At 34.9% G+C, this 14,957-nt stretch overlaps 1 protein-coding gene across 2 annotated transcripts in view; it reads left to right on the plus strand.

The window, feature by feature from the left end:
* BLTP3B (bridge-like lipid transfer protein family member 3B) overlaps window positions 1-14,957 on the plus strand; it is a 113,770-nt gene that overhangs the window by 86,561 nt on the left and 12,252 nt on the right. For both annotated transcript variants that reach the window (XM_058741665.1, XM_058741664.1), the window contains 2 exons: window positions 3,522-3,775; window positions 3,998-4,106. In XM_058741665.1, the coding sequence (XP_058597648.1) occupies window positions 3,522-3,775; window positions 3,998-4,106 (363 nt within the window). The remainder of the gene's footprint in view (window positions 1-3,521; window positions 3,776-3,997; window positions 4,107-14,957) is intronic.

The following is a 14,957-nucleotide window of genomic DNA, read 5'->3' on the forward strand; positions in this document are numbered from 1 at the left end:
TTCCATTATCTTGCTTGTAAGCAAACATTTCCTGCGTCTGACATGGTACCTGGTGTTTGTCAAAATTGTATGTCATGTTCTTACGGTCCTTCATTCTAACATCAACACATTCATCTGAACGTAGGGGGATAGGAACAAAACATGCAGTGTATAAAGAGGAAACCACATAAAACTATCCCTTTTCAAAATTTATATGGAGTTACCACTCATGGTTTTCAGTCATTTGAAGAAATTAACTTATTAGAATAGTTCTATTAAGCATTTAAAATCACATTGTTCAGGGGCGCCTGGGTGGCTCAGTCGGTTAAGCATCCGACTTCGGCTCACGTCATGATCTCGCGGTCTGTGAGTTCGAGCCCCGCGTCGGGCTCTGTGCTGACAGCTCAGAGCCTGGAGCCTGCTTCGGATTCTGTGTGTGTCTCTCTCTCTCTGGCCCTCCCCCGTTCATGCTCTGTCTCTCTCTGTCTCAAAAATAAATAAAAAACCGTTAAAAAAAATTTAAATAAAATAAAATGACATTGTTCAAATTTTTAATTCTTTTAAAAAGCCACTGAGCTGTAAATATTTTTCTTTGCTATATATATAGAATGCTGTATCTGATACATAACATGTTGAAATACATAGTCCTGCATGGTATCAAATAAGTATACTATCACCTCACATCCTGGGAATTGCAGGTAAAGGTACCATTTGTCTTTAAATCAGCATCATAGAAAAAAAATTGTCTCCAGGCGTTTTTCTATGTATAGGCCTTGCAGTTTACAATGTATCTGTTAAGAAATTTCAAGAATTTCTTGTTGGCAAGTATCAATCCCAAAAGCATGCAAAATAGTGGAAGCTAAATATACAATTGGAAAGATTTCATAGTGGGCAAAAAACCAAAATTTCAAAACATAGACCCTGTTCTATTCCCAAATCCAAAACAGTTTTCAAATTGTACACTCTTAAAATTATTTCCAGTTGCTCAATTGTTTTTACTTATTTTTATGTGTCAGTTAGTACCATGTCCTATTAATTTGTTTCATGTTGTTCCTTACTGAAATCATTTTGAAATGTCCTGTATGTATGGATCATATAGTCAGTGCTAGTATCTTATTTTTCTCAACTGCCTCAGTTGTTTAAAGATAAAAAACAAGAAGGAAGCAGGGCGTCTGGGTGGCTTAGTTGGTTGAGCTTCTGACTTCAGCTCAGGTCATGATCTCACGGTTTGTGAGTTCGAGCCCCATGTCGGGCTCTGTGCTGACAGCTTGGAGCCTGCAGCCTGCTTCGGATTCTGTGTCTCCCTCTCTCTCTGACCCTCCCCTGTTCATGCTCTCTCTCTGTCTCAAAAACATAAAAACATTAAAAAAATTTTTTTTCTAAAAAACAAGAAGGAAGAAAGCAAAGGAAAAGAAAGGAGCAAGGGGAAATGAAATAAAAGGAAAAGGAGAAAAAACTAGTTTAGCTTGAACATTTAAAACATTAATAAACCATGCGAAAAAAGATTGACCTACAGTTTGTATCTGCTGTCACTTAGAAATTGCAAAGTTGTTTTTGATTTTGTTTTTGTTTTTCTATAATGTGTGGATTTTGGAGTCCTTTAGTAGGAAGACCTTAATATAATAATTTCATGGCATAAGAGGTAGAAGAGAGGAGTGAGTTTTGACTAGTGAAGATTTTGTTTTGTTTTATCTCTGCTCCAAATAAATATTCTTTTTGTTTGAAATTATTTCTGGTTCTCAGCTCTTAGACTGAGTAGGTAATCTCTCTCTCATTCTGTGTGTGTGTGTGTGTGTGTGTGTGTGTGTGTGTGTGTGTGTGTGTGTAGATATGTGGATAAACAGATGAAAGGCAAAACAAAGTCACATTTACAAAGTTGTTTCTAATTGTCCTTATTATTAAATAGACGAGTTAATAAACTCTTATTTTTCTTTTTCTTTTTTTTTTTTTTTTGGTCTTTTATTTAGTATTTTATTTTATTTTTTTTTTTATTTTTATTTATTTATTTATTTATTTATTTTTTAATATATGAAATTTACTGTCAAATTGGTTTCCATACAACTCTTATTTTTCTTGATATAGGAAAGAACACTAACCATTATCAATTTGTGGCTTTTGCCTTTTATTTAATAAGAAAATCTTCTTAATTATTTAAAGAATGCTTTAGAATTTTATTTGAACTCTTCCTGTATATTACTTATTTATTTTGAATGTTGATTTGTAGTACTAACATTGATTAAACATTATCCTGTACCTGAAATAAAGTTACAAAAACAACTCTCCACTTTGAATTGTGTATGGAGATCTATCCTTGATGTATAAATATGGGTATATTTATTTTCTTACATCCCCTCCCCCTCACAAATATGTATAAATTTGGCCTTTATAAGACTAAAGGATTCACATCCATGCTGAGGAAAAATAAACACTCCATCATGAATTTAATTAGTAGGTCTTTCTACAAGGACCCATGAGACCGGTGACTTCGATATTTCAATAGTCTGACTTTTCCAGAACAGTTAGTTTTTGTTTTTTTTTTTAATTCATCGGTTCTGTAGATTGTGAAACTGATCACATTTTTCTCTTTGCTGCTAGGAAGTTCATTTTTGGTTCACCTGTGACACAGAAAAAGTAAATAATGTGTTTGGAGTCATTAATCTTACTGCCCATCCTTACCTTTTTTCTTCTGTCCTTTTCCATTGCTTACTTATTTTTCATATGATTATACCATGAACATTTTGCCTCTTTTTGGAACTAGGTAATGTAATATAAACAAAATAGTTACTGTGAGGGTAGGTTCACTTAAGTGGTCATACTGAAAACTTTTGTTTTTTAAAATCAGATTTTCTGTGAGTCTTTATTGAAATGATAAAATTTGTTTTTGAATTTAGTATTTATCTCAGCCAACTCAAAATCTTTTTTGGAACAAGGCCAAGGCATAAATAATGTATACTATATTTATATATATGTATAAATCAGTATAAACATAAATGTAACATATATCTCCCTTGCTTTAATTTCAGTTTTAAAATTGTTTTCTAATAGAGACATTTTATTGAGGTCTTGTCTACTTACTTTTCTAATTATATAAGGACCCAATTTTAATGAGGAAGGTACAGAACTTCAGGTTTTTGTTACTTCTTAAGAAATGGCTTAAGTGTCGCTTTAAGTGTCATGACTGTTTATCACATTTGTCTGTTACATTATAAATGAATAGATAGGTACACACTCAGACATTCTAAGTATCTTAGGTATGCATCATATCAGATTTATATCATGGTATATGTTTTCATGGCACCAAAACATTAGAAAATATAGATAGGTCAACAGAAGTGCCATGGAAGGTCTATAAAAATTGAAGGGCTGTGTATGGTATATTGTATATGTACTGTAAATATCGTGTAAATGAAAGATAAATATTAAAACTTTAAGATATTATTGCTTTAACATTATACAAAGTGACAATAATGTCTGATGACAAATAATTGAGAGTTTTTGAATAGTGCTACAAGTTATGATTTTTATGTGTTCTTTTTCCATAGGTTCGGATCATAAATCTGTAATTCATTCCAAATCCTCTCCTGAGATTACTCTGAGATTTGAGAGTGGGCCTGGTGCTGTAATACACTCTTTGCTTGCAGAAAAAAATGGATTTTTGCAATGCCATATAGAAAACTTTAGCACAGAGTTTTTTACATCTTCGCTTACTAATATTCAACATTTTTTGGAAGATGAAACTGTTGCGACCGTGATGCCAATGAAGATACAAGTTTCTAACACAAAAATAAATTTAAAAGTATGTTAATAACTATTTATATATTTTCGTGTTGTGAATGTTCACTTTGCCGACTGGGACTTTAATTCATGCTTAAGAATGTGTCTTCTCTATAATATGTGCTTATTAGCATTTATTGATATGCGTTTTTGGTCTTTGTGGGGGAATAATGAAAAGAATCATAGAAATTAGAAATCATTTACTTTAATAACAACATGCTGATACCGCTTCTCTTTTTTACAGGACGACAGTCCTCGTAGTAGTACAATATCCCTTGAGCCAGCTCCTGTAACTGTTCATATTGACCATCTTGTGGTAGAGAGAAATGATGATGGTTCTTTTCATATCAGAGGTATATATGAAAAACATTGTAATTGAACACCTACTGAGATTGAAAGTTATTGATATGCTGACTTGTTTACTTGTACTTCCTGTTTATAGATATATAATATGTGGTAGTAGATGATTGGGGGACAATTTCACTACCTTAGAATAGAATATCATCTATGTATGGACCTTTTACCTCAAAAATAACTCATCTACAGTGGCTTTAATACCTGTTCTACAAATGTATTTTGAATGAAAGTGACACAGGCTTTTATGGTCTTACCTGGCTCTTAAGCTTACTTGGGCTTCTTGATCTCTTTCTTAGCTTTATCTCCCACTATTCTTTTATATATAACTCAACCAACTTGGTGTACTTCCTATAACAGAATTTTTTGTGCACTTTTCCATCTCCATGTTCTTATTTGCCTTCTTATTTCTCATTAGAATTGTATGTTTCCTTTCAAGGTTGTCTCAAGCTCCTCCTTTTCAATCAATTGTTCTTTATAACCTGGTGTAACTTCTTATAATTCTTGGGTACTTACTTATTCTCTATACATTAATTAGTTATAATATATTGCTATGTATTTAGTTTTACTTTTATCTTGATGTAAGAATTAGTGTCTCCATTGTAACAAGATTGTTAAGGTCTCTAGTGTAAGGGCTATATCTTACAAGGTGATGTAGAGTAGAGGAAAGAGCTTGGCTTGGTTGACTTAGGTATTCCGGTCTCACTTTATTAGTAGTTTCTTGAGAGTGAAATATGAGGAGCTGTTATATGCATCTATTTCATCTATCAGACCTCATGAAATGACATATGTTAAAAGAAGAATAAAGTCATACAGTAAGAAAAGTAAGTGCCATCAGAGGATCAGAAATCCTTGAGACACGTGGGTGGCTCAGTTGGGTAAGCATCTGACTTTGGCTCAGGTCATGATCTTATGGTTCGTGAGTTCAAGCCCCATGTCAGGCTCTGTGCTGACAGCTCAGGGCCTGGAACCTGTTTTAGAGTCTGTGTCTCCCTCTCTATCTGCCCCTCCCTCACTCACACTCTGTCTCTGTCTTTCAAAAATAAATAACTGTTAAAAATTAAAAAAAAAAAAAAAATCCTTGTAAGTGCACAAAATCAGAGTACTTTGCCAAAGAGGCAAAACCAGAAAAATCTGGAGCCGTAATCCCATCTAAAAGAGGACTGTTGCTTAAGGTAGGATCAGTTCATGGGCAACTCTTAACTAACAAGTCTACCCTTCTGGAATTTGGGAACCAGAGCATCAGGTCAATAAAGAAAAAAAAGTCAGTTTCTTTTCTGAAATAGCTCACATGGAGCAAATAGCTTAGGTGTAAGAAGATAAGTTTGCTTTATGTCTCTTTCCCCCCAAATACTTTAGATCCCAAAACAGGCAGGTCTGTCTTGTAGATAAAGCAGAATAGAATGCATCCTTTTTGTGGGCAATGCTTAGACCAAAGAAAGGAGAGACTGAATCTCACACAGTGTTCCTTTTTCTAAACTCATCACTCAAATGGTGCCAAGAGAGTATAGGAGACTTTTCTCCTCAAAAAGCATCCCAACAGAATGCTGAAATTAGAATAGATCCCTGAGGCAATAGGTGAACAATCTAGACACTTCTTTTTGAGACCATTTCCTGCGCTTCTGCCAAATAGCACACTTCAGTGGGGTTTGCATATAGACTAAAACATGGAGGGTAAATTCTACAGCTGCCAGGCCCCAGGAAGGGAATGATTTTATACCCAGTTGATGACCTGGGTATCTCTCCCTTCCCTCCACCCCATCACTGGATGTCAGCTATGGCACATAGAAACAACATCCATAGTCAAGAAAATGGGATAAGCAAACACCCAAGAATTCTCAAACATTTGATTGATTGTAAATAGGCAATAGTCATGATTGTAAGCAAGAAATATTCTCTAGCTAATTGAGTAGAGAAGGAGTTTAGCAAAGATTATTGGAATGGAATAGAATTAAGAGACCAGAAATAAACTCTTACATTTATGATGAACTAAGTTTTGACAATGGTGCCAAGACCATTCAATGTGGGAAAGACTAGCCTTTTCTACAAATGGTGCTGAAACATACCACAGGAAGGAGCCTAGACCTCTTCCCTGTATCATCCACAAAAATGTACTCTTCATGGATCAGAGTTTAAAGTAAGAGGTAAAACTATGTTAAAACTCTTTAAAAGAAAATATAGGAATGAATCTTAATGACCCTGGGTTAAGAAGCCTTCTCAGATACCACACCAAAAGTATAAATGACAAAAGAAAAATGTAGATGAATTGGCCTTCATGAAAATTTAAAACTTTTATGCCTCAAATGATACTGTCAGCAAAGTAAAAAGACAGCCCACAGGATGGAAGAAATATTCATAAGTCATTTATTTGGTAAGGGGCTCGTATCCAGGCTATATAAAGAACTCAAAACTAAAAAAGATACATAACCCAATTTAAAAATAGGCAAAGATTTGAACAGATACTTCTCTGATGAAGATATAAAAATGGCCAATGAGCACATGAAAATATGCTTGACGTCATTAGCCATTATGGAAATGTAAATCAAAACCACAATGAGATAACACTTCAGACTTACTAAGGTGACTAATCAAAAAGACAGATGATAACAAGTGGTGGGAGGATGTGCAGAAATTGGAACCCTCCTACATAGCTGGGCTTGTAAAATGGTGTGGGTGCTTGAGAAACAATTTGGCAGTGACTCTGAAAGTTAAACAGAATTACTTATGACCCAGAAGTTCCACTCAAGAGAAGTAAAAACAGAGGTCCGCTCAAAAACTTGTACACAAATGTTGATGTTGACAAGAACAATATTCATAATAGCCCAGAAGTGGAAACAACCCAAATGTCATCATGGTATGAGTGGACAAGGAAACTATGATATATTCATACAATGGATTATTATTCAGCAATAAAAAGAATGAAGCACTAATACATGTTACAGCAGGGAAGCTTTGAAAACGTTATGCTAAATGAAACAGGCCAGTTATGAAAGACCACATACTGTATGATTTCATTTACATGAAATTTCCAGGAAAGGCAGATCTGTAAAGGCAAAGTAAATTAGTGGGTACCTAGGGCTGGAGGCAGGATTAGAAGGAAATGGGGAGAGACTGCTAATAGGTACAGTGGAATTTCAGGGTGATGAAAATGTCCTAAAAGTGATTGTGGTGATGGTTGTACCATTGGAGAGTGTACTAAAAACCTATGGACCACGTACTTTACTAATTTTTTTTTAAATTTTGTAATGTTTATCTTTGAGAGAGAGAGAGAGAGAGACAGAGTGCAAGAGGGGAGGGGCAGAGAGAGAGGGAGACACAGAATCCAAAGCAGGCTCCAGGCTCCGAGCTATCAGCACAGAGCCCAACATGGAGCTCGAACCCATGAACCACGAGATCATGACCTGAGCTGAAGTCAGATGCTTAACCAACTCAGCCACCTAGGCTCCCCTGGACCACACACTTTAAATGGGTAAATGGGACACGTGAATCATTTAACAAAGCTCTTAAATATGTATGTTTTAGAATCATGGGAGATCTGGGGAACCAGGCTCAAGATTTACCTGTCAGATCCATACCCCCAAACCACACTACACTGTAATCTAGTGTGATGGGACACACTGCTGCCTGACATTGGACACTTGATTTTTCATTTTGCACTACTGTCATTATTGGTCTGTGTATTCAGCCTTACGGCAACTGCTGCAGTCAGCCCTGTTTGAACTTTTATTCTTAGGTACTTGACCTTGCCCCTACTGTCACTGCTGTTGCCCCCAGAAAGAGAAAGTTCTCTCCCTTCCCTTCTTTAGTATCTGAGGGAAATCTAAGGTGAGTACAATTTGAGGCAACATCTGTGTCACACTCATGGAAAGGAATCAGGAAGTTTCAGTAGTCTTTTCCAACATTTATTGAAGGAAGCAAATTTTACTCCCCCAATGAAATTCTTCACATTAAGAAAGGAATTCTGATGTTGGATGGGTGAAATAAGTGAAAAAATGCCTATTTCAAAAACCAATTAAGAGGCAAGAAATAAATGAATAATACAGTTAATGCCAAAGAAAAGTAGAGACTTTTATAAACACGTGATAGGATTTTGAACTCCTAGAATAAGAACAAGCTCTTATGGAAAATAATCGGTTAAAAATCTTTGAAAATTAAAAGTCTTATCTTTGAAATAAAAACAATAGCCTCCCTAAAACCACCAGCTTTAAGAGACAACCAGAACTGGACCTTTTCCTACCATCTATAACACTAGCACTTCCAAATCTGCTTGAATTATTCTGGTTAATTCCTAAGTTGTATTTCTTCTTCTGCCTTTGTTTGCCTGCACTATTACCAACCCACCAACCAGAGTACCATTGTTAAAATTTAATTTGTATCAAATAACTTCTCAACTAAAGACCCTCCACTGGCTTCCTTTTGCAATCCAATTAAAATTACTGAGGTCCTTCCAGTGGCTTTCGAAATCCAACATGATCTTGTTCTTTGCTTTTCTCCATTGTTATCCCCTGCTGTTCTCCCCCTCTGCACCATTCATTCCTGTTAGTCTGACTCCTGTCTCAGGGCGTTTGTACTTGGCAGTACTTTTGCCTGGAATTCTCTTACCTCAGATATCCCCATGCCTCAGTTCATTACTTTTTGCAGGTCTCTGGTCAAATCCCCCCTTTTAGAGATTTCTGTCCATCCATCCTCCCATTCCTGTCACTCCTTTTCTCCCTAGCCCTACTTACTGGTCTCAGTGAACATTTAGAACCTTTTGATATACTATATTCTTTCTTATTTGTTGAGTGGCATGTAAGTTACATGAGTGCAGGAATTCATTTGATACATTGCTATCCCTATCTCCTAAAATACTGTCTTGCCTAGTAGATATTCAAAAAACATACTTTTGTGATATCTGGGTGAATAAAGACAGCTTAAAAACACTGGACACAGCTAAAGTTGAATATGTCTATAACAACAATGTGCAGTATAACTTCCTGCTTATGGAAATGTTCTATAATCTATAATGAAGTGGCTGTTGAGCACTTGAAATGTGGCTAGTGCAATTAAGGAAGTGAATTTTAATTTTATTTAATATTTAATCAATTTAAATTTGAATAGCCATGTGTTGCTAAATGGCTGCTATTTTGTATAGCACAGATAGCAAAGACTGAACAAAGGGTATTCTAAAAAAGGGAGAGGGGAGGAAAAGCAAGTTAAAAAAGTATGGTAAAATCATTGAGATAACCATTAAGAAAGACACACAATAGGGAAAGAGTGAAAGAAGAATAGAGCGGCAAAGGAGCTGCAAGGAGCTGTAGCCCTAGCAAAGCACAGTTCATTGTGCAGGGGGTATCTGGGCCATGGGAATAGGAAAAGAAGTCTAGGGGAAAGAAATATTTAAAGATGTTGAGGTATATTCATAGGGTGGGAGGGCATCGGGTAGGAGAAACACATTTCTTTTGACCTGTGGTGTTCAGGTGGCCACACATACATGAAGGAGAGCATGTATCTAAAGAGAGTTCCAGAAAGACAGAACAGGAAAAAAGGAATTAGGAAACATAATTTAAAAAATAATGAAATGTCTCAAATTTGAAGGAAGAAACAAGCCTTCAAGTTGATAGAGCCAACTAAATGCTGAGCAAAGTGAGTGAAAGACAAATCTTACCTAGACATATTGGTGACATTTCATAATACTGAAGACAAAGAGAAAAGTCTTAAACTCTTTTAGAGAGAAAAGCAAAAGGATGAAAATCAGGTTTATTTGCATCATACTCTCCATTGGCAACATTGGATGCTAAAAGATAGTTAAGTAATATCTTCAAAATTCTGTGGGACAGTAATTTGAACCTTAACTTTTATTTTAATTTTTTTACTGTTTATTTTTGAGAGTGGAGGGGGAGAGAGAGAGAGAGAATGAGAATGGGCAGGCGAGGGGCAGAAAGAGAGGGAAACACAGAATTGGAAGCAGGCTCTAGGCCCTGACCTGTCAGGACAGCCCAGCGCGGGGCTTGAACTCACGAATTGCGAAATCATGACCTGAGCCGAGGTCAGACACTCAACCTACTGAGCCACCTAGTTGCCCCAAACCTTAACTTTTATTTTAAAGGCAAAAATAAGGGGGTCCCTGGCTGACTCAGTTGGAGGAGCATGTAACCCTTGATCTCGGGTTGTAAGTTCAAACCCCATGTTGGATGTAGAGATTACTTAAATAAATATTTAAATATAAAAATTTTAAAAAGTAAAGGCAAAAATAAGAACAGGTTTTTTTTAATAGAAAGAATTAATTAAAATGAAAAATTAGTAAGGAACAGTAACAAGAAACTAGTAAAACTTGGTGTTAAACCTAAATTTTTGTTCATTTCTATAAGGAAAATTGTTTTTAATGTGTAACTAAAATTCTATATGACGTTTGTATGAGAGGTTGCACTGGGGAGAAAAGGAAGGGAAATAGGTTAATAAAATTGTGCTCAAGTTTTTGTCTTGTTTTTGTTTTTGTCCTTTTAAGAGGGCAGTTACACTAGACTTTGATAGAACAATGTGTGTTTAAATACTCTGTGCTAATATTGTATATATAACCTTAGATTACTAACGATAATAATCTTTAAACCATTAGGACTGAGGAGAAACTTGGATGACAATATCCAATTAATCTAACAAAAGGTAAAAAATTAAAAATGGAATAAAAAGGAAGCATGATAAATAGAAAACATTAAATTAGAATATAACAGTTAAGTCATTGTGGTAAATATGAATGGTTTAAATTCCCTTGTTAAAAGGCAGAGGCACTAAGATAGTGTTAGGGGAAAAATCAAGGTATGTGTGTCAGGACATATTCCTTCAAATCTCAAAAATATTCCTTCAAAATAAAATGACATAGAAACACTGAAAATATGTGATCGAACAAAAATATATACCAGACAAAAGCTAACAAAAAGGAAATGAGAGATAACATTAAATTTAAAACTAACAGTGGGAAATGGGACAGTTTTTTAAAAGAGTTTTAGAGCATTTTTAGGTTTACAGCAAAATTGAGCAGAGGCACAGAAATTTCCCATATACCCACTGCTACCACAGGTGCGTAACCTCATAGCCTCTCCTGTCATAAACATCTTCCACCTGAGTGATACTTTTGTTACAGTTGATGAACCTACATTGACACATCATTATCACTCAAAGCCCATAGTTTACATTAGAGTTATTCTTGGTGTCATACATTCTGTAAGTTTGGGCAAACATATAATGACATATATCCATCAGTTTAGTAATAACTTACAGAGCAGTCTTGCTGCCCTAAAAATCCTCTGTACCCTGTTTATCCTCCTTCCCCACTGCAGCCCCAATCTTATTACTGTCTCCATAGTTTTACCTTTTCCAGAATGTCATGTAGTTGGAATCATATAGTATGTAGTCTTACTATATTGGTCTTTTTCATTTAGTAATATACATTAAAGATTCCTCTATGTTTGTCCCCCCCCCCCCCCAAGGTTTAATAGCTGATTTCTTTTTAGAGCTGAATAATATTACATTGTATGTACCACAGTTTATTTATCCATTCACCTACTGAGGGACATTGTGGTTTCTTCCACTTTTTGGTAGTTATAAATAAAAAACTATCACAAAACATCCATGCGCAGGCTTTTGTGTGGACATAATTTTTCAGCTCCTTTGAGTAAATACCAAGGAACATGATTGCTGGGTCTTACGGTAAATATATGGTTTATTTTGTAAGAAAGTGGTTGTACCATTTCTCACCAGCAGTGAATGTAAGTTCCTGCTGCTCCACATCCTTCCTTACATTTATTGTCTGTTCTGGATTTTGACCATTCTAAATCACTGTTTAGTCATAAGTTGTTTTAATTTGCATTCCCCTGATGACATATGATGCAGAGTATGTTTTCATATGCCATTTGCCATCTGTTTATCTTCTTTGGTGAAGTGCCTGTTAAATTTTTTGACCCCAAAGAAAGATTTCATTGATAAAAGACCTCCCAAAACACAAGTCAGTCATAAACTTTTATCCATCTAACAACATAACTGAAAAATATAAAGCAACCCTATTTGTAATCGTACCATGTAAGATACTATAACCATACTGAGGTGCCTGGGTGGCTCAGTCGGTTAAGCATTTGGTTCTTGCTTTTGGCTCAGGTCATGATCTTGCAGTTTTGGGGATCCTTCTTCCCTGTTCTTGCTGTCTCTCTCTCTCAAAATAAATAAACAGTAAAAAAAAAAAAAAAAAAAAAAAAAAAAAGTATAACCATACTGAGAAAACCTGCTTCAGAGTACATTTTAAAATATTTTTTTAAAAGTGAGTACATAAAAATCAATTATGGAGAATTTGAGTAATGTGGAGATATATATATATATATATATATATATATATATATATATATATATATATGTATGTGTGTGTGTATATATGTATATATATGGATTCAAAAAACAGGAAAATTTAAATACCCATGAAACTTATATTTATTGAATCTCAAAGAAATAGCACCTGATTCCAAACCTTACAGTTCATGCAGACTGTTTCTCTCATTTCAGTGAAATAAGGTTTGTCATTAACACAAAAGTATAGCAGAAAATAAAATATTTATGCTTGATAAATTTTAAAACATCCTTAAAGTAATTCTTGGGGAATTATTGGCAATGAAGTGAGATTAGATTATTTTTAATGCTTCCCCACTCTAAAATGCTATCATTCAAGATTGATTCCTGGTATTTCTCACATTCCCTAAATGCAGAACCTAACTTACCAAATAAGTACTCTTTGCTAAAGAAGACAAAAGCAATATTGTTTTTAAATGAGAGGTTTGTAATATCTGAAAAAATCCACTTGTATACACATATTAGAGAAATAGAATTAAACATTAAAATGAGTAAAAAACTAATTTAAAAATCCAGGGGCTTTATGGCTCCTGATCTCAGGGTTGTGAGTTCAAGCACCATATTGGGTGTAGAGTTGGCTTAAAAAAAATAAAAAATTTAAACATAAAAAAAAAAACCAAGGTGCTTGGGAATTTCTCCTCCTTGAGTGTTCTCCCCAACATTTCTTATCTGTATTTTACAGTTAGGTACGTATATATTTTACCAATTGTGAACTGTATTTTATTAATTTTGTAGATTTTTATTTATTTTGAGAGAGAGAGGGAGCATGAGTGGGGGAGGGGCAGAGAGAGGCGTGAGAGTATCCCATTCAGGGAGGCCTTTGCAACATTTGGAATCGTGAGGTCCTGTCCTGAGCCAAAATCAAGGGTCCGATGCTCATGGGACTAAGTAACCCAGGCACCCTGTGAGCTGTATTTTAATGCAGTAGCTAAAGGCCAAAGTAAATCACTGGTCAGGCAAAGGTATATGCATGAAGATTGGTTCAATATGGAAATTCAGTTTGCATTTGTCTTTAAAGTTGTGTGAATTTCAAAAAAAAAAAAAAATCACGTCTTAGTTACTAGTCTACCCTAATGAAAGCAAGGTAATAACTATTTTTATTTTCTCATTAAGGCATGTCTCACATATTATGCACTTAATTTCTTACATCTGGGAAAACTGGAAGCTGATCCTTATTAAATGTACTATATTTTAAGAATATATTTTTTCTTGTCTTTAAAATGATATTTAATTGGGTCTTTTCAGCAGAGCACTTTAGGTAGTGAGGGCATATTAGAGGAAAAGGCATATGCTAGATTTTTAAAAATATCTAAACTCAGAAGTATCAAATTTAAGGCATCAAAGTATCAAAACTTAGTATTTGAATTTAAGCAGTAGCTCTCATATATGTAAATTTAGATATCCCTTTCGGAAGCTTATTGGGATGATGGAAAAGCATGTTGTGCTATTCAGGATATTAAGCATTGTACAAAATCCAAGATAATTTATTTTAAAGTTGTTTTCCATTGGCACTGGAAAGAGAATATTTTTTTTTTTTTTATTAAATTTTTTTTTTTTTCAACATTTTTTATTTATTTTTGGGACAGAGAGAGACAGAGCATGAACGGGGGAGGGGCAGAGAGAGAGGGAGACACAGAATCGGAAACAGGCTCCAGGCTCCGAGCCATCAGCCCAGAGCCTGACGCGGGGCTCGAACTCACGGACCGCGAGATCGTGACCTGGCTGAAGTCGGACGCTTAACCGACTGCGCCACCCAGGCGCCCCTGGAAAGAGAATATTTTAAGCCTAAACAAGTATGCTTTGTTTTATATAGAGTGCCTCATATTTTTATTTTAATGTGTTCCTAAAATCAGTGTCATGAAGCAAATTGTTAATATTTGATGATTGATGTTATGTTATTTTTCTTATGATGTGGAAATTAATTGCATTTGAACCTTTAGTGTGTGAAGTATATAATGTAAAAAATAGGCTTAGTGTACCACAAATATAGCTAGTATGATAATGTATTATAAATATGACTCAAACTAATACATCAGACATTATAAACCACTATTAACAATTTTATGTGCTGCTTAGAATTTACAAAAGCTTTGGGAAAATGATTTGACCTTTCTTATACAGTTCTTTAAGAAATTCAAGGTACATTGGTCTTTTTTCTTCCCTTGAAGCAGATTATTTAGCAAGGAGAAGCATTCAAAATAATCTTATTGGTAGCTATTTCAAAATTAGTTGTAGGTGTTTGTTGCTGTGATAATGGCAGCTTACCTCATTTTTCTTTATTCTTTCTCGTTCTTTTAGTGTATTCTAAGGTATACTTGCAGCTGCTCTGGATGTGATTTTAAAAAGTTCATCATAAAAGAATAAGTATTTTTATATCTTTTTTGCTGCTTATCATAGTACTTCACACTTTCTTGGAGCATTCTTAAAATAACCAGTTTTTAAGTAAAGACTTTAATTTGCGGGGGGGGGCGGCTGGG

The sequence above is a fragment of the Neofelis nebulosa genome, chromosome 8 (assembly GCF_028018385.1).
Source record: "Neofelis nebulosa isolate mNeoNeb1 chromosome 8, mNeoNeb1.pri, whole genome shotgun sequence".
In the NCBI taxonomy this organism is placed as follows: domain Eukaryota; kingdom Metazoa; phylum Chordata; class Mammalia; order Carnivora; family Felidae; genus Neofelis; species Neofelis nebulosa.